This window comes from Cyphomyrmex costatus, unplaced genomic scaffold, assembly GCF_001594065.2.
Source record: "Cyphomyrmex costatus isolate MS0001 unplaced genomic scaffold, Ccosl1.0 scaffold2, whole genome shotgun sequence".
Taxonomy (NCBI): Eukaryota; Metazoa; Arthropoda; class Insecta; order Hymenoptera; family Formicidae; genus Cyphomyrmex; species Cyphomyrmex costatus.
Genome location: NW_017276038.1, coordinates 1720473 through 1746820, shown reverse-complemented (window position 1 = coordinate 1746820; position 26348 = coordinate 1720473). Strand labels below are relative to the sequence as shown.

General features: G+C 37.9%; 1 protein-coding gene across 1 annotated transcript; it reads right to left on the bottom strand.

The window, feature by feature from the left end:
- Positions 1 to 1145: 1145 nt before the first annotated feature.
- Positions 1146 to 23585, bottom strand: LOC108773152 (uncharacterized). The gene is made up of 2 exons (XM_018538876.1): positions 23153 to 23585; positions 1146 to 1369 (listed from the first exon to the last, which is right to left on the bottom strand). The coding sequence occupies exons 1-2, from the start codon at positions 23583 to 23585 to the stop codon at positions 1146 to 1148; spliced, it is 657 nt and encodes a 218-aa protein (XP_018394378.1).
- Positions 23586 to 26348: the final 2763 nt, after the last annotated feature.

The following is a 26348-nucleotide window of genomic DNA, read 5'->3' as shown; positions in this document are numbered from 1 at the left end:
ACCGTCTAAAATGATATAGTCCAGGTGAGGGTAACAATAAGGCCACATCAAGCGAACACACAAGGCAAACACGATATGATGTGAGTTTTACAAAGGGATTATGCCGATTCCGATCTTTCCTAATAGCGTACTTGAGGAGAAGAACAACACGCGTTTCGTAAGTTCTGAGAAAGAGAATGTGTGGGTACTCGTTTTACGTCGAAAAGAATATAAAAAAAATAAAACAAATGGAGGATATGCATTTGCATACATGACCTCATCGTTTTGAATGCACAAATGATATCAGCGGTGAAATCATATGCTAAATGGGAAGGAAGAAGAAGATACCATTCAATATATTATAGTTTCATCATCGAGTATAATCGCGTCGGGAGTATTATACTTCGACACACACAATTGCGTTAATAATTTAAGATAAAATAAACTCTACAATAAGATAAAAATAGACTCCCCGAGATTAACAAAAAATTAATATTCAAATAACGGGCAGCTGAGAGTAATAACTGCGCGATAATTCATGCATTTATCAATAGATAGTCGAAAACTATGTCTGATATATTCTATGAATCATGATTCTATTATCGAAAATACAACGAAGCTAATTGTAAATCATTGAATGGAGGCTGGATAAAGTTATCGAATTTTGGTCCAAATGATGGAATCTCTCTTATGCATATTTTCTTCTATTTTTTTATTTGTAAACGTTAATTTCAAGCTAAATTAATGGAAAAATATTGAAAATTGCAATCAAAGATCAGATTTTGACGAAATTGTGTTAATGTAGTGCGATTTTTAGTAAGAAAGAAAGTTCCATCGTTTAGGCCAAAGTCCAGTAATTGTACTCATCCTCCTTCACGAGGACAACTGGACCAACGGATAGACTGCAGATGAATTAATACTATGAAATTATTAAGTATAATTTGCTGCACTATGTAATAAGATAGAAGAAGAAATATAAAGTTTTGCGCAAAAAGTTCGCTCAGTACGATTTAATCAATCGATTATCAAGTTCGATTTCTCAGCGTATGCCAAATATTTTTCAGAACTGCAAACTCATGGCGCAAAATGAGGCCAATGTTTGTTCTTGCCTAATTTCGAGGACTGTTAGTTCGCGCATTCTTCTTTCTCTACTTATTTGCCTTCTCTCAACCTTCCTGCACCGTCCTCGCCCACTTCGACTCTCGCGCCTCCCCTCCACACTGTCGGGCATAATAATTAATGACCATTCCTACGAAGAAGGCACCGCCACCCAGGGTCGATCCTTGCCAACCGCAAAAAATGATTATGAATTCGAAATCGTCAGTTATTAATACCGAACTAGGTAGCGGTCGACATAGAATATAGGTGTTCGCTTTCACTATCGAGAATCCTAAAAAGAGTTTTGAAATAATTAAACTCATGGATTTACATGAGAGCTTTGAGAATTCTTATACCAACAGTGTTCTTTATTACTGAAATTTTGAAGAGAGTATAATGCTCTAAAAAATAAGAAAGACAATAAAAAAATATGATAAAAGTTTTAATTTCGATAGTAGCTCTTAGTAATATTTTTTTCAAACAGATATCTAATTTCAAGAAAACAAAAACCAAAATAAATCAGTAATAGGATTTAAAGAACAGAAAAATCACAAAACTGAACATCAAATATTGAAATTCTTTAAATTTGTTTTAAGTAAACTTTCCCGCGATGTGAAGATATAGAAGTAACAGACGAGAATGCAATTAGAGAAAAACGTAATGACGGACACGTGGATGAGACTGAGGCCAGCGAGACTGGAAAGTCGATTCACCAAACAAATGAGTCAGTTATGCCCTATCCCTCCCTGCTTCTTCTTTCCGACGTCATTCGTCTCTTGGTCTTCTCCATGGTCGCTTTGGACCGCTCTACCGTTTTAATGGCTCTTCTGGCACACACAGGCCCGCGAAGGAACGCCGCAGGACGAGAGACAGACGGACAAACGGAGGCGGAGAGACAAAGGACCCGGAGCGAAAGGAACCGCGGCAGAAAAACGAAGGCGCATTATTTTACCGGTGTGAACGGACGCAGAGAATTACGGGACGAAGAGGGAAGACAGGAAGGGTATGTCGAGGGTGGAAAAGACCGAGAGTACCACGCGAGGGGGCGTGGTGAGGTGTGGTCAAATTTGTTGAGGGTTGCTTTCTTCTGGATTTATATTTCATAAATTATGTACCGGAGTCGCGCACACCCAGGACGAGGATTCGAGCGAGAGAGTCGCTCTTTCGTCTTTCATCTCGACGAAGAACGAGGTTTTTAATGGTCCACCGCCGCGATCGAAGTTATAATTGCGCATTTCATCGTGCACATCAGTAAACAATGGAATTGTTTCCATCAGATATTAATGATATACAGGACACCCAACACGAATGTGGGATTCAATTGTGTTAACTTGTGATAATCGATGCTGTTTCATTGGATAGTCTTTTGTTGGAAGTATTTCTCTTGGAGAACAGAAAATTAAGAAATTAAATGATCTTTAATGCTCGACAATTTAATTACAGCGTAAAGCAGGTAAATTTTGGTTTGAGCAAAATTAATTAATAATTTCTAATGCTTATAAATAAATGTTTACTTATATCTTTACGTGCAACAATTATGTTTTTATATTTACTTGTTTCATATTTATTCATTTATTTATATTTATTTATCTCATATTTACTGCCACTGGAATAGAAATAAAAAAAAATCTTCTAGGCTCTCAAACACTAATAATTCAGTGATAAAGTTGCGTCCTATAGAAAAAGTTTGCAACTGTTGTAAAATTTTGTAATATGATTTGTCTTGTCCTTAGTTCCTCATTAAACCTAATTATACATAAACCAATCATATTAAAGAACCTTAATACAATAACTGCAAAGCTACTTTTTCTGCTGAACTAAACTAATGTGTGTATAATAAGTACGTACAATGGTATGTCATAAATACCCCAATATTGGTTCTTGCTGATTGATTAAGTGATCAGCTGTCTGTCACTATTTTCTGACTGAAAACTTTCGTCTCACGAAACTCGCCACGTGTGGCCACGTGCTGTGTACGTAACATTAGGTGAAATACACGTACTTGTCACGGAAGTTCTACACGGGAAAAAGTGAGAAGATGAGGACGCTCGAGGACTAACGGGTCTGTCGCAAATGTTACATGCGAGAACGTTGTCTCGGCCTGTATGCTCGGCATACATTTTTGAATATCCGATAGAATAAGAATTGAAGGTCATATTAACGTGCCTAACTTATTCTCAGAAAGAGATAATATAAAACTAAATTATAAATTAAACGGTTATTCGTATATAAATGTAATAAGTTATATGTGATATTTAATGAATTAGGATATTTTCTCTTCAATAATGTATCCTCTTTATTATCATTTTTAAAAAATCCAAGAAAATATTTCCATTTTTCTAAAAAAAAAAATAAAAATAAAATAAAAAAAAGAAAAGGAAATCTTTCTTCTAATTTTCCTTTAAAAATCGCGAAGAAAAGATTGTTTTATATTTTTTCTAAAAATTACGCGTATCTTAAATTTTTAACTTTAAAAACAATCTAAATTTTATTAAATAAATCAAATTTGATAAGAGAGAAGCTAACAAGGAAAGTAGAAATTAATCCACCGTTTTATCTACTATTTTCTTTAATTTATCTCTGCAGAAGTTAAGAAATTCTTATGCATTTTGCATGACATTACTTGCAGGTTTCCCGATAGTCGAAGCACTTCCGTTATAGAGAAATCATCGATTAGCTTATCTAGCAAGTCGATCCGTGATAGGATTCCTTATCGACCAGTCGTTTAATCAGCCTGCAACGCAGTGATCGCGTTCAGTCGCGATTGGATGTACATTTTATATCTCATTTTATATGCAAAGGAAACACCGGCGGATTACCTTCGAGAAATACGCTTTTAATTCGAATTCCGTACAACGCTCTCGACGCGATTTTACGACCTTATGTGGAACCGGCAAGTAGTCTAACAGTAGCGGAGTCTCGCCCGCGGCGAACCTGTCCGAAACTGGAAGCGGACGTGCTGAACTATAGACTCGTGCGGCGTGTATACAGTGGATGATTCAATCCTCACAAATAAAGTTTCTCGACGAAAAGCATTCTATCTTGTCTTGTGAAAGAACAAATCATCGATAATTTCGAAATTATGAACGAGAGATTCAACCGGAAAAGACTGTAACAATTTTAACAGAACTTTAATCATCTTTTACTGTGCACAAACATTTAACTTGTTTATTTTCTATAAAACTACACGCGGAAGAAATAATTTTGTTAGCATCTAAAAATTTAGCTAGATGTAGATATGAAAATAACTTATTTATTAGACTATCAAAGAAGTTAAGTAGGAAATCCAAGCATGATGAGCAAAAAGTTTACTTTTTGATATATGTAGACTATTAAAATAAATATCTAGGGAGAGAGAGAGAGAGAGGGAGAGAGAGAACGCTGAAGCTTGCAAATATATCAAAACTTTTTGCATCATTCAGTTCATCATGCTTTACCGTCTCTCATAATTATTTTAATAATTTAACGAAATTATTTTCAAATTTGTATTTATAAGTTAAGTATATAACTAAATTTTTAAATATACTTCGACAAAACCGTTCGTTGATATTTTTGCACAACAAATCTTCGTGCAACAAAACAAAGCTGTGGAAGGCAAAACAAATTCGCCCGTCTGTGCTTTGGACAGGCGAAGAGGCGAAAGAAAGAGGATACGTCATATCTTGATTGTACGAGATGAAAACCGCCGCAATTTTATTATCTAGTTAGTAGGAATTCTAATTTTCTCTAGAAAACAGAAACTGGTTTCACCACGGCGTTAAACGCCGAAAAGGAGAGAGAGTTGGGTGCATCGAAGACATTCCATCCACCCGACGTCGCAACGTGTCTCCTCTCTCCTCTCTCTCTCTCTCTCTCTCCCTCCCTCCTTTCTCTCTCTTCGGGAAGAGAACCGGCACGCGTGTAACGACATTCCACCCACTATCCCATCCTCCGCGTGGAGGGGAAGAGTGACACGTGTCGAGGACAAATGCGGGAAGGGAACGAATCCGCGCGCATTTGTATAGAGATTTTTTTACGACTTGATGAACGGAACAGTCAGCGATGAATCGTCGATCGCGGAGATGAAAAATTGTCTGAGTAAACACACGCGACGTACGATTTAGATTCTTCTTCACGAATTCAAAAGCGAAAAGGCTTGGAGTTAAAACAGAAAAACAGCTGAACCTCATCGTACAATTTGTTGAGAATGATGAGCGTACAAGATTTCAGTCATGGAGGTAAAATAGAAATTTATCTCTTCACAAAATTTATTAAAATACTTATATTGAAGTCAATTTTGAAGAATCTTCAGCAAACTTTCTTACGAATAACACGTGAGCCATGCATTGATCAACGAACGTTGAACTTTTCGTTACAAAAGTTATTTTCATAATTTAATTGTTTCTTTCATACTGAGAAGACTTCAAATTCAAACGCGAAATGTTTACAGCTAATTTTAGAGAACATTCCCATTGTTTTTAAATTATAGATCTGTTCTTTACCGAACAAACTATATTTGTTTCACTTCAACTTATTTTACCGATATCTACCAGTTCGAAAAATTCTTTAAAATTTCTAATAAAGATTAGAAACCTTATATCTTATAAATAGTGTCTTATAAATATACATATAACTTATAACCAACAAGAGACTCATACAGACATTTAACTTATAGTATGTAATTCATTCTTAGAGAGTTATAAAATATTTTTGTAGATACATGAATTTACACAAATATTTAAGCACTAACAATATAGAATTTTTTAAATTTAATTGTTTCTCCTTGTAAAATTTCGAGAGTCTCACTTCCTCGTCTACCTCCTGTCTTCGCGTACGCGACATGTCGAGGATAATGAATAAAAGAAAGAAAAGCAAAAATAGAATGCGTCGAGTTGACACGTCGTTCTTACATCGTTTTTCAATAGTCTTCCTATATCTATGGTGGATCCACGCCCACTGTCAGCGAGAAAGCCGGATAATTGAGAAATTGCTAGATAATTTCCTCGGAAAGATACGTTATAATCGTCGCATAACCTCCTCTCTTCAAATAACGAACGCGCAATTACGGCGTAATTATGACGTTCCAAAAGAGTAAGACGAATCAGGTTTCGCGTTGCACGTCGCGTAAAAACACACGCGGTCCTCTCCGTTTCTTCCTCTTTCCTTCGTACTCCTCCTTTTGCTATACGTTATCTCGTTTCGTTCCTCATCGGACGTTTCGTCGTCGGGCGGAGTGCTCCAAAGATTCCCGGCAAATTTGCGTCGTGTCTTGGTCGAGCGGTTAACACGGCGAGTAACTCCGTAGCTTGTCCGCGACTTGACGAATCGCCAATTACCATGCCATTATAGAATGACACAATCACACAGGGTGTTTCATAAAATTTGCATCGAAACTCAATATAACGTCGGAGACGAAATGAGAATATAAAATATGTCCATTATGTATTTCTTGTCCTCAGTCCTCAAATGTAACTCGTAAAATTAAACGTCTATAAATAATAAATTTCACGCACTTCAGCCACATGAACGTAAATCATTATCGTTATTTCCTTTTTTTTTTTCTTAATTTTTATATACTTCTTTAAAACCTTCGTTCTTAAAAATCATAATTACATATTTTACTTCAAAGAAATCTGTATATATAACTTATTAAGAGGCTCATATCGTAAAATACTTTGTTTCATAAAAGGTTTCTAAAAATGCCTAAACTTTAACTTTCAGTAAGATAGGTGAAATAATCACAAAGTATAGTTTTTCTTTAAATCTTATTCTAGAAAAGGAAAATAAAATATGTATTATCCAGAGATCTTACAGTTTATTGTTTTTACATTCCTTTACATTATACATATATCATTATATATATAATTTATATAAATTTATTAACTGTAATATAATGTATTAGTAAAAAAAATACAATTAAAATTTTTTAGTATTCTAAGCATTGCACTTTCCAATTTACGAAGATTTTTAAACCACTTACTTAACTTAAAAGTTAAACTCACAAAGTATCCTCGCGCTATCGATTTCCATCTATTTGAGGATTCAATTAAATTCAAATGAAGCTAGATATACATATCTGAATTCGAATATTCGCTAAATTTAGATGACGCGTTCAATAAAATCTGCTGGGAATCTACTTCATCACAGCACATAAGGCAAAACTCACGCTAGCTTTGCAAAACACTCTGTATTACTTTGTGGCTTGATGAATCGCCGCAGTTACACACGCGACCCGTCATTCACGTTCCTTCATCACCTTGTCCCGATGCCTTTTACAGCAACTTCTGTGTGACGCCAATCATGCGCGAATCCACTAGATGACACAGTGCACGCTACGAGCATTCACGCAAAAATCTCTAATTGCATCTCGGAATCGCAGAAAATGCTGCCGCGAAGTAACAATAGATATTCAAAGTCGCCAGACATCGAAATTGTCGTTAACAGCCAAAGACACAAAGCAAAACTACATTCAATTGACGATACAAAGTTTTCTAATAAAACATAATAAGTCAAATTACTCGCAGAGAAAGTCTGCTCTAATCTTACAATTAGATATCAAAAATATTTCAGAGTAACAGTCGTCGTCGGTTGGTTTATATACGACAGATTTCTTCAAATCCTGACATCCTCTCATCAACAATATACGTATTTCAGAAAATGCGATATGCATAAACATATTTTTTCAAATTATCAATCTTTGCATTATTTAACCAACAATTTACATTTTAACTTGTTCTCTGAGAAGAAATACTGTTGATTCAATTAAAATCTATGTCACTAACGTAAGTAATTAACTAATACGACTACGAAGCCTATAACAGTCTAGTTGGGTCTTGGTTGCTTATATAAAATTTCGCGTGAATTTGATGTGCGTGAAGTTAGCACCGTCATTTTGAAAAAAAAATAAAATAAAATTTATGCTGAATTGTGCTAGATTTGTGCTACATTGTGCCGCAAGCATTAATGACATAACTCAAAAAACGTTAGCACAACTCAGATATACAGTATCGATCACACGGAGGCATAATAAACCCGAATTTTGAACAAAAAAGCCTTGCGCGAAGGGTCGCGCTCAAGAGTAAAGTACCCTTAATATCGCTGTGCCGGCGAATATAATGGTTGTGCTGAGTTGTACTACGATAGCACAACTCAGATATACTGTATCGATCACATGGAAGCACTACAAACCCGATCATGGCAGAAATTTATGGGCACAAAACCGAACACGGAGGGAAAAACTATTTTTAGTCATAACTTTTGGTGTTATGAAAGAACGGCTGAAATCTTTGCGGCACAATGTAGCACAAATCGAGCACAACTCAGCACAATGTTTATTTTGCCGATTAAACAAAATGGCGGTGCTGGCGAAAAAAACGTTTTTTTCAATTTAACGCTTTGTTTTTTGAGTTATGTCATTAATTCTTGCGGCACAATGTAGCACAAATCTAGCACAATTCAGCACAAATTTTATTTATTTTTTTTTTCAAAATGGCGGTGCTAGCTTCACGCACATGTGAATTTGTATATTGATATATGTAGTCTTTCTAAGTCTTTGCGCGCCGAACAATTGTCGCAAGTAATAAATAAAGTAATAAATAAGTAATTAATTCATGTATATTTTTATTAATACAAAACCGGCTTTTATTATTGTTTCAATAATCAAGGTCTTAGTATCAATAAAAATGTACATGAATTAATTACTTATGTTAGTGACAGCCCGTGATAAAGATTTTAATTGATTTGAATTTTGTTCTCAGTGCAGTAATAAATACAAAATATCTACTCAATTTTGCCCAACGTTATTTCGGTTGACATACATTCCCTCTTCGATTCCTCGCATCAGCTGGACCGCAATCGCGCGTTTCGCCCTGCGTAACAAGGCTCAAATAACACATAATTTCAAGGACGACTGAGGGAATTCCGCGATTAGTGTTTGCTTTTTCTCGCGGACACGCTTCCCCTCTTTCCCCCTTAACGGTGGCGGCCGAGCCTACCTATGTCCGTACGGCGCGCATACGGGGACCCGTAATTGAAAGCTGTTACGCTTGGTATTTTATGGCTTTGTCCGGCGGCCATGCAAAACTCAATTCTCAACGTCCTCGAACGCGGACACGGAGCCGCCTTAAGTAACGGGCCACGAAAACGCGCGCCTCCTAATTAAATCCGACTAAATTCATCAAAATCGTCGTTAAAGCCACCCCGGTCGTCCACCCGCCGGCAGCAATGGCGGCGGTCTTAACGATGTGCGCCGCGAGAACGAGATTCCGATCTGTCTAATTGCTGCGCCTCGGTGTCCGCGAGCCACAAGCCGGAAATTCCGATCGGTAGATACAGGAAGGTCAGTCTATTCATTCGATACGTAGATGGTTTAATCGGTTCGGTCATCGAAGATCAAAAGCCCTTGAGCTCACAAGATTACGCCTGCCTACGATTCTCCGCGTCCTCGTCTTCTCTTCGGAGAATGCTGATTATTTCGCAGATAAAACGAAAAATGTCTACACTGAAGAAAGAAATAAAAATAAGACTCGAATCATCATTTTTCAGATTCTTATCCTTCTACTGACTGCAGTGCGGACATTTTTTGATAGTAGTACAGTATTGTTACTCTTTTCCTTACTTTAGGCACAACTTTTTTAATTAACTAATTTCGAATAAAACTGATTCTATGAGATCGTCAGTAGCTACTGCCAGATGGAAGAATCGGTATTATTTGGAATAACGGACGCTCCAATTTACGATGGATATACTAATCTCGAGGCACGTTATTCTAACGAATATCGCGCGCTCGATCGTGATATTCAACCTACCGAGAAGTAAATTGGATCTCATGGCTAGCTATACTTAAAAGAATCCGGTGATACTAGATAAGCACACACAACTATTATACAAGGTCTTTCAAAAGTTACTTACTTCAAAAAACATTTACAAAAGACACGAAATAAAACAGTACGGTAGTTAATTAAATATCGGAGCATCATAAAAAATATTAAAATATATCTTATAAAATTTCAAAAATTTAATTTTACCCTTACAATAAACAATGCAAAATTTGAAATTTACTTTAAGAGCGTCCTAAATATTAAGACCTAAAAGATGACAGTAATAAATTCTTTAAGCAAAAAGTGCCTCTGATTTCAGAGAGAAAAGAAACTTCATTTGCAGAAAAAGGATGTAAATAATTTCTGGTACAGCCAATATGTTTGGACATGCAGTTCGAAGATGCCGCAGATCGCCATCTGGCACGACTTTTCGTGCAGCACGCGTTCCAAGCGAGACAATAACAGCGATAACGATGGTAATAATAGTAATAATAGCAGTAACGTCTTTATGAGCATCCCGAGAGAGTGGGCGAGATTGCAACTCCTTGACTTCATGAGAACACGAGGAAAGGTCGAAGGGACGTGCGGATTCGACCCTAACCGACGGCGTCGGGAATCGGTAGCTTGATGCCTTCTCCAAGAAGGACTGGAAAAATCGAAGAGAAAAAGAAAAGGGCAGGTCTCTCGTGTCATGGTGAGCCAGCATGCTGGATAAAGGCGTACCTCGAAATAAAACGCGTGCCGCTCGAGAAGAAAGCGAACAGCGGGTAAGGTAAGAATATAGTGACGGCTGTCAAAGCATATAACACCTATACTTACACCTCTACTTATCGGACAGAATCTTTATCGAAGAGTCTGTAATAAAGATGCGACGCGCGCATTATTTGCCTATAAATGTCTTATAAATAAAATCAATTGAGTGTCTAATCTTGAACTGACGTTCAAAAAACAAAAGTAACATACGATAGTTCAAAATATTAATTGCAACAAAAAACACTTAGAAAGAAAGTGAGGTGCTCAAATATAATATTATCAACCCTTCGTTACTCCAAAATACCCTGCTTGGGGAGTGCCGGACGCTCAAAGTTTTTCTTAAATAATTTTTAGTTATATAAAAATTAATGTAACCTACACTCTACTATAGAAAAGGTAGAGATAGAAGATCTTTTATTAAAAAATAAAAGAATTGCGATATTATATTCATATACAATTTTCTTAGTAATTAATTATTTTTTAAGAGGAATATCTAAAATAAAATTCTTCGAGGATTTTCTTTTTAAATCCACTTCTATTATTCGACAGAACAAGCACAAGAAGGCATATCGAGGCGATCACTAAGACAGGCAGAAATTGTCGAACGAAAAAAGCGGAGAAAAAGAAAAAGAGGTAAAAGACTTCCCGCTCGCGCTCGCTGAACTACGCTGAAAGACTAATTGACGAGAAGGCGGTTGCAGGAAGGATGAGGGGGGAGGGGAGTCTGACGATCCGCGCACCCCCGTAAATATCATGACACGCGCTCAAATTAATGGCCCGGTCTTACACGCCGGGGAAAGCGAGCAAACTGGTATTCTCTCGATGCCACGCCACATCGAGATCGAATCAAAACACGACCGGCCGAGTCGCCCTTTCATTTCGAGCGATACACAAGCGATCGAATACTGCAAGTTGGTATCATTTAACTCTTTTCAAGAAAAAAAAAAACTTAGAAATACAAGCTGCATGTCTAAATTAAACATATGAGATTTTTCAGCGTTAAGAAAAAGGTTGCAAGCAACATTACATAATTTTGTCTAAAATATAACTGTCTCTCTTTTTCTCTCTCATTTGTATGACTACTTATGTAACATTACGTAACTGCAAATTATCATCTAATATGAAATTCTCACACTCGTTAAAAATAAAAACATCATCGAGAAGAGTCAGCGCGATCAAAGGCATCAAAGAAACCCTTCTTTTCAGCAAGGGACCGATAGCTGCAGCCTGTCCCACGAAGGGCAGGCCAATGCCCATGGGAAAATCCCATAACGACGTGAAGCGAAATCTTTTAATTAAAACCGATTTGGGGGCGGAGAAGCATCGCCACGCGCGTTTCACTCGCCTGGAGAAATTAGCCGGTCCGCGTTCTCCATGGGCCCAAACAAATTGAAGAAGATTGGATCTGTTGCTCCAGGCTATTCGGTAGACTTTGAATAACGCGAGAAATAGCAAGAAAGAAAGAAAGAACGTTTTCCACGTGTGCCATAAGCTGTAGATGTGATCCTGAGATTAATAATGAAGCTGTCCATTTACGTGAAAACGTATCGAAACTGATATATTTTTAAAATACGTACGTCACAAATGCTATTACGGTTCCCCGATAACGATCATAAAAATAAAATATGTATTCTAATGACTTGCTGAGCATAAATTATTACGCATTATTACATTTATTGAACAATTACTTATAATTTAAAAAAAAAAATATATATATAAGCGTCATTTTTAGGGAGTAAAAAATATTTAAACATAATTTTTTTACACTCAATGGCTAATTTAAAAAAGTCACTTTAAAAATATTTGTTACTGTGGAAGAAATGTTTTTTTGACATACCACCATGTCTTGATCAAAATGTTATTGAAAAACATTAAATTTCTCGAAATTTAAAAGTAAAAATTAAGATTTTCTAAAAAAAAACTAAAAGATAGTTTTTCTCGCAGTTATTTTTCTTCAAAATTAGATATTTTTCTACATGAGTAAGTGCAGTCTGATATTCGACATTGCACTTATAACAACGTTACCTATAACAATATTGACGCAAAAGCGAAGTTTTCCGAGGCATCGTTCCTATTCCGCCTCGAATTATAGCCAGGGCGTTAAAAGCTTTTATTGGCTGAGAAGATGAGGGAGAAGAGATCGTGACTCTGACATACGGAAGCGCATCTCCTCTCCGCTCCCTTTCCCCCTTTTTTTTATTCTCGCAAGGACGGAAAACGGGAGTGTCGCCGAAGCGCTTAAGAAAATAACCGATGAGAGGGCGAGAAAAAGGTAAGGATCCAAAATAGAATGACCGAGTTACGTAAAAGCGACGTACGTAATAGCGGGCCGTAGACGAGGGCAGAAATTAATTTTTCAACGATTATAAAGTGAAGCTTCGCTAATTTTCGCGGTACGAAGCAAACGAGGAACGATACGCGATTTGTATGTCGCCACTAAACGACGCTTCTCACTAATAACGAAGCAACCATGCTCGTAAATTCCACCTACTCTAACTTTACGCCTACTCATTCGCTAATGAGAAAGGGATGACGAGTCGAAACCAAGTACCGTCATTTCTTGATCTCGCAACCGACAAATTAATTTTTACGCGGCTAGAAATTGCACATCTTTCACTTACTCTTTAACTTCCGCTTTCATAAGTGATACGGAGAACCTTCATGCAACTTTAATTTACGTAATATACACCAAAAGTTAATAATTTACAATATGTTTAATAAATCCTTTGCGATAGATATAACTGAGTACAGTAAAAAAATCTGTAATTATTGAAAGGATTTCGTTAAAAATGTTGAAATATGATATATAATATATTATAACCTCTTAAAATTTACATTTTAAACTCCTTTTGGCTTGCCCTATTTTATTAAAAATCTGAGTGACCTTGACTTTTGATTCTCTCATCATTACAAAAACAATCAATTGAATAATTAATCCTAACTAGAAGAACACAATTTTTACATTATCATCGGGTTAATTAAGATTAAATATAAACCATAAGTTAATCAGAAAATGGAAAACTAAATTTTACAAATATCAATTCAATTCACTCACATTTTACCTCACGGAGGTAAGGATCTTATACTAAAAAAAATTATTATAAATTTTAACACATATTTCTTTGAATAATACTGTAAGTAAACATTTTTTTTACTTATAATACATAAATATTTACTCAATATAAAAATGATAGTTAAATCAAATTAATAGTTTTTGTATCAAATAAATACATATATGTTTACATATATCAAGTATTTATTTAGAATTATTCAAACAAATGTTTATTAAAATTCAATTTTTTTAGTGTATAAGTATCTCATTTATTGCCAAAAACAAAACTTAAGGGCAAAGAGCAATTTTTTTATTATTTTAATTTTTAAATTAAAATAATTAAAAAATTTTAATTTAAATGATAACAACTATGTAACAACAAGCAGTTTAATCTAAATAATTAGACAACAAAAACTTTTAATTATACAACAATACTTAGTAATTATACAACAAAACTTAAAAAAAATCAAGTTACATTTTAGCAATCTTACAGACAAATAATTGGTCGGACGGATAAACAAATGACTAAATAATAATTTACATTGCATTGCATATTTTAAAAATTTCTGAGCCTTCGATGACTTCTGTTTCAAAAATGACAAATTTAAAAAAAAAAGAAATGAATTCCAAATTCGATCAGGTTGATGAAAGAAAATGTACACATTGCGTACGCGCTTGACGAGACTGGCTTTAGGCCATGTGTCCCGTGTATTGAGTTACCCCGGCGCACTTTGCGTGCGCGCGCGCGACTAATTTTTCAGCGGCTCGGTTTACAAAGCGTGCATAATGCTGAGCTGCTCTCGCGGGCGCGCAATCAGCCGCCTACCACCGGCACGAGCAATGCGAGCAACACAAGTCGTGGAAGCCGCCGCCTGTAAACCTCGCTGCAACAACCGAGAGCTGCAACAATCAGCCGACTAATCCCCTCGGAATCGGCCTCCGCGGTGCACGGTGTAGCCGGCCGTCCGCGCGGTGCCCGACGGTGACAGACGACGTGCATACCTTGGCTAAGGTATGCACATTGTAAATCCTAATCGCCCCGGCCTCCAAGGCAGCGAACTCGAGATTAAGGACCGACCGACAAATTTATACCATCGATAGAGCGGGAGTTTAATCCCACCCACGCGGCCGGCGGATTAAACGATCGTGCGGCGCTCTCAGATTTGTACACACTTGTGGAAGGCATTTAGACGCGGAGATTATTCTCGATGAGTAATCTTTCGCAATGCGATTACCGCAGGGATCGAACGCTCAACCAGACGGACGTGAAAATTAGACGAAGAATTTAACGTTGTCGTATTTAATATTATATAGCCTCCTGAACTCTGATTGTAACTTACAATATTCCATCGTCTTGAGTCATGTCTGTGCAACGGAACTAAAATCTTAAGCCTCGAGCTACTTTGCGAGAATCTCGTAAATTCTCAACTTTCAACTTTAACTCGTGACTATAAGTTCTGTACTAGAAAAAAAATGTATTAAATTTTTAGTAAATCATTTATTTGAAAAGTTACCAACTATATTATTTACTATATAAGTATAAAGATATATTTATTTGATATACGAGAACCATTAATTTTATTTAATTATGTTTTTTTATTGAGAAATTTATTTATTATATTTATTTACTATAAATAAATATTTAGTTAGTTTTGTTCAAATGTAGTATATTTTTTTAGTGTGCTGATCCTTTTCCTAATTTTTAGATAGCCATGATTTGAAATCATTTTATGTTTCATATAATCTTGTTGTTCAAAATTCTGAACGTGAAAAATTGTTTAGAAAATATAACTAATAATAAAAACTTTAGTAGATTCCAAGAATCATATTTTCTTTTCGTCAAAAGATATATGTTTGTTCTTTGGGTTAAAATTTAATAATCAATATCACAATTTTATAAATTTTTAAAAAACAGAGTAGAAAAAAAGTATGAATTATTTTAAGAATTCAAATTGCATCACTAGTCATCGAGTGCGATGATATTTTCGCGTTCACAAATCGTCGTCGGTCTTACATGTCCTGACTGAAGTGAATCCAGATCACAATGTTTATGCTCTCTCCGATTCGTCGAGGTGCTCTCGGACAAAATACGTTCGGTCTTTCGCCTTCAGCGGATTACTTCGATTATTAGATTAGCAACGCGCCTTTGATCTCGCGCAAAATTCGCGCGACATCGCATCGAGTTCGCAAGTCGACGAATGACTTGCAGACCATTTAAAGGCTGCCGCTATAAATCACAATCACCGATAAATGCAGATACCGCAAGCGCAGTGGCGGCAGGAGAGGACCGGTCCTAGATATTATACTTTGTCCCGCCAGAAATGAAATATACTTCACGCAGCCGCGCGTAAAGAAAGATAAAACGAATTACGTTAAAACCCGTAAAGATAAAAAGATAGTTAAGATAAATCAAAAAATTTACAGACTCTCAGACATTATTTGGATGCATGCGTTAAAGGTAATGCCCATACATATTGTTAAGCTTGTTCGTAAATGAAATAATCTCCTTCTAGTAAATGTTTCATAAAGAACACTTTAAATCGAGAATTAATGAGTGCTATGCAAATTGCAGAACATAAATGTAATGGAAAAACGGTCTTTGTTTATGTATAACATGCTAGACTCACTTTCGCCTGTCGAAAGAAATGCGAGACTGCACCGCTTTCCGTAACCATTAATATTCCGCCAATTTATGGCAATCAATTTATATAAAATATACAAGCTGAATGTTGTGTATTAAAGCAATCTGGAGAGGTTTGAAAAGATATGTGACGTGTAATACATTCTCGCGTGATTAAACTGAAGACAGAAAAGCTAGTATTAAAACGATTTACGTTTAAAATATACCGAAAAATAAAATGTAGAGAAACTAAATGTAGAAACTGATAGCAGTATAGGCGAATATTCAACAGTCTGATTGTGTAACAACACTTATACGGATCATAAAGATTATATAAGGAAGCTACAATTTTATCTAAATTAATGTTAAAGTTTTCGTAAAATTTTTACCAACGTATCTGTTATTTTCTGTATAAAATTAATATCGTGTTATTTTAAGCAACCTACTTTTTTAAATATTGCTACATAAATATAAGTTCGATACGAGTACAATATTTTATTAATCCGTGTGATTGTGTAAGAACACTTATATGAATCATAAATATTATGTAAAAGGCCACAGTTTCACACATAAATTAATGTTAGAATTTTCAATGGAATTTACTATCACATCTGTTTAATACATTTCTGTATAAAATTAATACAGTACAAGTTACTTTTTGTAAAAACAAATATTGCTACATAAGTGAGTCTAATATGAATGTGGTACTCGACGGTCTGATTGTGTAAGAACAGTTATATGGACCGTAAACATTATGTAAAAAAGTTACAATTTTCCACATAAATTAATGCTAGAATTTCCATGGCATTTACTACCGCATCTCTCTAATACTTTTCTATATAAAATTAATATCGTGCAATATAGTAGTTTCTTGTAAAAAAAAAATGTTGGTACATGAATGAGTTTGATAAAGATAATTAATGAATATTCTAATTGTAAGAATAAATTAAAGGCGATCATTTACATACGACCAGAGGCTGTTCATGTTTTACGGCGTACAAATCACTATCTCATTATTTGCGCTAAATTGGAGTGTCAATCCACATACACAATTTTTATTCGTCTTGGCTTCATTTAGGAAGTATATCACTCTTACTGCATTTTTACATCTAATTTCGTCTTGCCTGAGCTATAAACGGAATTCCTCGTCGTACTGGCGTCGCCGGATGAATTATTAATAACTAGAATTATGGTCAATAACTGTACTGCATTTTTGATGCACGACTAATTATGACCGTCGGTATTGTTGACTCGATAATAAATTAGATTAACGAAACCATCGCTCTCTGCCTTCGTATGCTGCCACTGTCTCATAATTTACGTTAAATTAAAACATCGCTCTGTACATCGACTTTTATTCGTCGCGGCGCTATTCAGAATGCATCAGCCGGTTTCTACTTAATCTGATCTACGCGCGCCTATTTTTTTTTTTTTTCTAATCCCGGCCGCCGCATGTTAGAGTCGCTGATGAATTATTAATGACTAAAATGTGCTAAAATTATGGTCGATAACTGCTCTGCGCTCCAGTACGTGTCCAACCATAATCCTGCTGACCAGGCTATCTAAAAAACGCACCGTCGACTACAAATTGTCGCACGCGAGAGAAATTAATGAAGCGTGACTTATCGATCTCGTGTTTTTCTGCTTTTCATTTACTGTTTCCCCAGGGAAATCGGCGACACCGCGTCAGAACGCGATAAACACGGTACAGTACGTTAAAAATTTATCAAAATGCAGCGACCACTTGCTAATGAATAGTTATTAAATTCCGTAAAAGTATAGCGAACGAGAATTCGAAGCTCATAAAACAGTAATGATGTTCAAAACTGTAACTGCGAAATCAAGAATCTTATCAAGAAGTATATCTTAAGAAAACTCGAGATTGACTATAAATTATGCACGACAGGAGTTAATGAAGCATATAGCTCGCTAATTTCACGCTGCATCTATAAGGTAGCAATTTGAAGAAGCGCGACCCTGGCAAATGATTCGCGCCCCCGTTCGCGTTACCTATACTTCCGTGATCATTGCCTCGATCTCCCCGCCCGGTGCCCCCGAGATATCATCGATCGTGAGGATCGTGATCGTGATCGCGGTGAGGCACGCGGCTCATTTCATACTTGGTCAGCGCAGCGCGTGGGCGCGGATAATTACTGTTTTGAAATCAGTGCCGACCGCGGCGCATCTGCCCGTAACAATAGTCGCGCGAGCCTCAATCGGGGATCCATTATCAACTTCTTTCAGGCACTCACGGTATGTTACAATGAAAAATTAATGGAGTTTCTGCCCGCACAAGCCAAACAAATAGACGGTGAATCGTACATTATAACACGAGATTCGACGCATTTCATATCGATATGGTACTGCTTGTTATATTTTCGCTGCTCATTTATGGCATCTAATTTGTATTGACGTCATCCTAAGCTCATTTTTACTAATAATTTTTGATTCATCTATATTTAATGAAGAGCGATAATAACTTGAAATTAAGAATTATATATTGTACTTAATAAAATTAAATTGCATAATTTCTCATGCATGAAACACTTTGATTCATGAATCACGCTTGGAAAATATTTAGTTCTATAAACAAAATTTTGCTATAACAATAAAAATTTGAAATATACTTAATAAAAATTTTTTGTTTAAATGTACCGAATAAAACTGTAACTTTATGCAAACTACATTACTCGGTATAAACAAATGTTTTTGCAATAAACGAAGTAAAAAAATATATTTTTTGCGAAAACAATTAAAATATTTACATACATTTTTTGTTATATAAACAAAAAATATTTATTTGGTTGTTGTTAAAAAATAACTCAATTAAACCTGAATTAGAGCTGAGAACTAAATTTCTTTCCTAATACAGCTTCTTCAGAAAACATTATTTAAAAAATTTGATAAATTTGTAATCAGATATATATCAGGAAACGCGGTAGTGTCTCCGGCCATGTTCAAAAACTGAGAGACACTACAAGTCTCTTATCCCGAGCCATCAAAGTCCATTTTTTGGAGGTGCATAACTACTACAATATAAAAAATTTTGAATCGAACGTTATATGTTTGTTTATATCAAGAAGGCAATCAACGCACATCTATCTGCATAAAAAAAGTTGCGGAAAGGAATTTCAAAGTTCCAAATCCATTCGTTCAGTACATTTTACAAGATAAATTTTCGCCAATAAATTTCAACTTGTCTATATTTCGCGGGGGGTTGTAGGGTACAAGAGGGCACAAGAGAAGTCCTCGAAATCAGGCACACCTGGGCAGTTATGTGACTGGGCGTGCCTGTGTTGGCAGGACGCGTGGGCCGGCACCGTATTATGCTGATCCCCCGAGAGAAAGAGAGACGACTCGCCTGAATCGGGTCTTAGGACCCGCGGTGCGGAGAAAACGCTACGTCGCGTCGCACCGCGTCCTGCTGCCGCGCCGAGAACAGGCGTCAAGTGAGACACGAAACCATACACAAACGCGGACGTGGGCGACCAGGTGCAGCTTCGCCAAGCCGTGCTGGTAATTATGGTATTCGGTATCGCGACGATGGCAAATTAACGATATCTTTGCGAAAAGTTAAAATTTCAATAAAAACGTGTTTAATGTTTCCCGGTCGAGACGGAAACCTAACGTATATGAAATTTATTCATGTTAACATGAGAGAAAACAGATATGTTGTTCGTTTATTATCGTCCATAGATATTTAGCATATCTGTACGAGATTCCATTCACACGAGGTTGCAATCTGGAACTGCCGGAGTGCGATGATAACGATGTACGTTATCACCAGAAGTACACTATCTCGTCTTTTATCGTTAAGATAAAAGGAGGACTCTGCAACTTAATCGAGAGCGACTTCTACGAAAATTACGTACCAGGAAGAGGTCGATAGCGCCCTGAAAAAAGCGCGCACGTGTGCTCGAAGGTATCGCGATTCCTCCCACAAGCAAAATTCATGCGCGAGCCAAACAGGATAGATCCTCATTGCTGCGTCCGCGTCATAAAACGCCGTTCCGTGCGGTAAAGGCGACTCGTCGAATCCAGAAAATCGATATCCAATGAACGACCGGCATCGTGATTAACTCGGCGCCGTGTAGTCGCGATCGGCCAAGCGAACGACAAGATTGGCGGAGAAAGAAGAGGGGTGGGCAACTTATCTCCTAAGATGGTGCGCACGAGTTAACAGTACATCGATCTTATAACCGCTACCTCTTTCTGCATGAGTTAACTGCGTTAATTGTGTGACATTTTTGCGATTAGGTGTTCAGAAATTTGAAAATCAATCTGTACTCAAACCCTTAATTAATGATTAAGTGTGTATCATAAGTATGCCGATAGAGATAATAATGATCGAATTCACGAGGAAAAATCGCCGAATTCATCCTCGTTCTAGATAGAACGTTCGAGACACAATGGAATTATAGACAAAGTTGTATTCCTGAAAATGCGCGCAGCAGTAACAAAGTAATAGCGTCTGCGCATTTCGGTCCTAAATGCGGCTGACATAAACATATAAAACATTCGACAACTCAAATATACTCTCTAAATTCTTTGGAGCTGAATCTCATTCTGAAAAATGAAAATTTAATCAATCTTGAAAAAGAGTGAAGTTCACTCCAACAGTTTCAGAGAATATTTTTCAATGTTTTATTTTTATATCTGACACATCGTAATAATTAATAATTAAAAAAATATTTAGGTAATTATATATATATATATATATATATAATTAAATTTAAGTAATTAGATCTTAGGATTTAGAACCGATTTTTGATTGGTCGTACTACTATATCATGCAATACATTATCTCGTAAGACAATTTCGCGTAAATAACTGTGACGACCCTCTCTCAAACGGTCCTCTTCTTCCGTGTTTCTGATTGACGGCCGGCACTCGAGTTCGCGAACTTAAACTCCTCTTGTTAACTCAAATCGGGCCCCGCGGGTACCACCGGAAAAGCTTCTAATTATACACGACGGCTTTCGTCAAAGATCCCGGCGACGCTTTACGGCGACTTACGATGCCGATCAACTTGCAAATGATGAGGAAAAAGGAACAGGCAGATCGGGGAAAGCGACGTCCGATAGCCTTGTCGGGTCCAGGCGTCATTGTGAGTTATTGAGATTAAACGATTGGCCGCGGGGGCCTGCGCTTGGAACTTTTATTCATCAACGTCGTCGTATCGCGTCGTTGACATCGTCGTCGCGCCACGTTCGACCGTAAACCGATCTCGGAAGCAAAAAGACAAGAGGACCCTAGAGCGCGACGAGAGAGAGAGAGAGAGAGAGAGAGAGAGAGAGAGAGAGACCGCACTTAATCTCCGCTTATTAAATAAATCACGACTCCCTATCACTTTCGGAGCCTGCGATGTGCCCCGGGAAGCCAGTCTCTTATAATTCCTACATTAATTTCTTTAATAGTCCACGAAACAATTCCAGGGACCGTCGGGGTACAACATGTCGGAACGGTATCATCGGCCCTGAGGGAGGAATTAAGCACTGCTCGGATCGTAAAGAAGTTAAATTACAGTCGTAATTTATTTATAATGCGCGTCGCTTTATTTAGCGCGATTAACGCGATGAAAAGGGGTATGGCCAGCGTGCGTGAGGCAAAATGGCCGTGATTTAATAATCCTCGGGGTTAAAAGCGACGCGATTAATCAAACTTTCACGCGAGCCACGCATTTCGCGCGCTTTTTCGTTGAGATTTTAATCAGACTTTACGCAGAATCATGTGACTCATCGAATTATCGAGAAATTTCTCAATATAGTCTTTAAAGAAGCAAAAAAGCAAATATATTGTAATATAATATATAGAAATTCCTATAGAAATGATTAAAGGTAACTTAAATTGGATACAGTTTAACGACGTTATGAATTAACAATGTACCTATATAATATACAATCGCCATTGTCATTTATATGTTTTAGAAACGTAGTTTAAAAAATCAATTGTGCGATTAAAAAAAAATGTTTACTATACATATTCTCCGAAATTAATTCACATAAGAAGATGCTTTATAGTTGTTTCTAGCTCTCTTATACTTTTGCCGAGACGATTGTCCAGTGGACCTTGAATGCTAACCGACTGACGTGTTTTATCCACCTACGTGGCAACAACACATTGCGTGTCAACACGCTCACGCATGACTCTTGTAAGAGAATACTGCATAATATGCAAGAAAAAAGGTAAGAATCATCGCGAATGTGAAATCCTTTCTTTATTTATAAAGAAAATTGTGCGCAACACGAATTGTATAACAAATAAGAAAGCTAGAAATGTACATAAATAAATTTCTGTACACCACAAATCAAAACAAAGCTGAAAGATTCTTAATACAATTCTGTCAAGTCTATAGTATTTAGCAAAATCTGTGCGAATTGTTCATAGATAAATTTTCCTCATCAAAGTCCTAAAAGATTTATCTTAGAAAAAATTCTTTAGACATCCGTTTGCACTCAAAAATCGTTAAAATCTCGAGTTCCTAAACTTTGTCGAAGGTTTTACAATTTGGCTCCGAAATCAACCCGACGAGATCGTCATCGAAATCGTATGTATACAAAAAAGTACTAAATAATGGCGCAAACTGTACAATCCAAGCGAGCTGCATTCCCTTGCGAAATCTCTCGCCTGACGACCGAGATCCATTAAACGTGAAACGGACAAGCAGCCGCTGCGCTTGTATCTCGCGCCCGGCGATGCTACGTCGGGTAGTCCGTATTCCGACTTATCCAATTAACGGGAAGCATTTTAGCGCGACGTTAAAGTGTCTCGTTAACGCGCGAACGTTTCCCGCCGCGTTCGCGTTCCGCGTGAAAGCGAGGAACGAAATGGTATGCCTGACGGCGAGCTTACCTCTGACGGCAGCGTTCAGCCTGTCGAGGTTGGCGAGCGTAAGCGGTACCGGGCCGAAGTGCATCACGATCCTGCCAACGTCGTTGGCACCGCGACGCGCCATGAAGATGCCGGTGTAACTGCGCCTGATGTAACGGCCGCAGGTATCGTTCACCGCGAGGTCGACGGTGACGTTCAGCGCACCCTTGATCGCCCTCTTGACGCGCACGTGCAGCAGCTGTCCGTGCTGTAGCTCCTTGACCTTCCCTGTAAAGATGTAGTCGGACTGGCGCACCTTCTCCAGGAACATCGTATCGTTTTTGATCGCCGCCGTCAAATTCGCTCGACATTCCAGTAATTCGCTGGTCGAAAGGCTGGCCGACGACAGACTGGCCCAAAGGACCACGAAACTGATCACTGAATAACTGAACATTTTGAATCCGATGGTGTTCATTTTGTCTCGGAGTTGTACATCAGTCTTGAGTTTCAAAGACATACGAATCTGCGTTTCGGATTTCTATCTTTCTCGGTGCACATTCAATATGACAACTTTTAAACGCTGAGCGGTACGCATTCTTATGAAAACTACGTTGGATTATTTCAACACGATACACGTTCGCACTCTACTTATAATTCACATTCCAACATTAATAAGAAATGCATTCGCGCCACTTATGAGTTTATTCTTATTAAGTTCAAGCTTCGAATGGAAAGTCTATCTTGAAGACACGTGGTTCTACAATCCGCTTGATAATTGTCCGTCGTTGGGACGCCATTTAATCACAAGTCCGTTTGATTAATCCCTGGTTTCGAGTCGAAGACGTGTCTCGAAGACCTCCTATCGTCAACAGCCTCCTTCAGAGAAACGCGACGTTAATCAGAAACAACCGGTATCAATGGCTTCGAAACAGAAGACTACCACGGAGTCCTTTCGATCCCACTGCATCTTCGATCAAGACACGTTCGGGCGTTAATCAGAAGTGGGGTAGTCGAAACACTCCGCTGGTCCGGTTGATTAATTCCTGGCTCCGGATCGAGGACGGGTCCCACGGTGTGTCGGAGCGACGGCAGCCAGTTCGGCCTGGGCTCCCGTAGTCCTCTAAATGGAAACGAGTCCGATCTCGAGCAACAGGTTGGCGCCGCGTGTCGACCCACGCTCGCCGCCGATTTCCAATCCGCGTGCCAACGTTCTCTCGTCGAGCGGCGGGTGCGACGTTTCCCGATCGATCGACGAATCGATATAAATTGCCGATTCGCCTCCCCCGTTGTCTCGTTCACCGTATTATCGTCGCCCTGATGAGACCGGACGCGATCGTCGATGATCGTCAACGAAACGCGCGGTTCTATCCGCGTTTCAATCGTCAACTGGTTTCCTCGATCAAACCTCCGAGTGATCGGCGATCGAATGTAAATTCTCCACTTGGCTCCTGCTCGTCTCGATAAAATTACGAATTTCGATTACTCGCTCGCGTCTCTATCGTATGTCTATATTTTAGATAACTTACAACTTGACCAACTGTTGCTCGATTGCAATATTTTTTATTAAAATTTATTGAGAAGTTGTTTTTTTGATGATGAACACTCTTCACAAAATATTCGCCGAAATTTGACCGAATTATTCCGAACATCGATAATACAACTCGCACGAACAATTCACCTATTTACGACGATATACACGATCACCACTTTCAATCAACTATTTTATTCTTTCATGAAATATTGATTACATAGATAGATAGTCAAATGCGAACGTCATGATTCCCAAATATACTTAAAATTTCAAAGACAATTGAATGTCCATTAAATATTACTCTGCATTATTATAGGAACTTATTTTTATAAAAATTGATAATGCTAGGATATGATATGCTGAATTACTGAAATATCAAAAATACATTTATTTTTATTCCGTTTTACAGAAAAAAACAAGTGCTCCAGAGAACAAAATTGAAGAATATTCAACTGTCATTCAATTTTCAGTGAATTTTGGTAGCTCTAATAAAAGTAATTCATAAGATTTTACCGTATAAATGTCACAATGCTGCAAAACGCGTCGAAGCTTTCTTATAGTCTCGCCAAACACTCGTAACATTAAACCGTTAGAAAGCGTCGACGCGACATTCGTCATGACAGTCACATCCAACGCACTTGATTCGATTTTCTCCGATCGCGAGACACTGTCGCACAGGACACTGGCGGGCCACTTGATCAACCGCGCGCGATCAAGCAGGCGCTGGCCGAAAGCACTGTCAGCGCGAAATTCGCGGCGGACGTGTGTTGAGGTTCGCCACCGCGAGCGTGAATCCGCGCGAGAGTGAGAGAGCAGTGATCGAGGTGGTGGTTGGTCGCGTGGAGGCACGCGCTGGACTGAGGAGGGCTAAGTGTGGATGCTGCAACTACAACGTGTAGGCGTAAGTCGCCTTAGAGAACCCGCGGCGGACCGAGAGGGAGAGAGAGACGAAGAGGACGGGCGTGCGAGCCCGTGTGAGTGCGTGCGTGCGTGAGCGTCTGTGACAGCGATACACGCGCCCGCGTGCACGTGTGTACCTTACACGCTGCGAGATGAGAGACGGAGGGGAGAGAAGTCTTGCCGGGTGTAACAGTGAAGGTGCACACGCGCACGCAACGCACGCACGCACGCACGCATTGCCGTGACACACTCACGTCGCTGCTGGCTCCGTTCGCACGCGCCCCACGCGCGCAGAATCCCATGGGTGCCCATGCGAAAAAAGGGGAGAGGGAAATTGGCAGCTGACCGGCGGGTTATATTAACACCTCGAGAAATAATCTCTCGAGAGTTTTTCATTTTTTGAGGAGACATTTAACGCTAATAGGAATGTCAAGAACCAAGTAACTCTGAATTTAAAACTTGAGTGTAAATAGATAATAGATGCAAATGTGATAGAACTTATATTTGTTCTTTATAACTCGGGAACAGTCACCTGATTTTTACGTAAATTGTTATTATGATATCAACGAGATGTTTTTGCACCTCAATTAAAATTACTATTACATTTGTTATTACTGTAAGGTAAATGACCTAATTAATGATAGAGAGAGAGAGAGTGTCCCAATTAGTGACAATCGAGACTGTTTTTCTCAATAAATCAATTAATATGGATCAATGTTCATTCCAAAAAATGTGTTAGTATTCAAAATTGTATGTTATCTGTTATAACGAATTTTGAATAAAATTAAACTCTTTTGTTAACTCTAA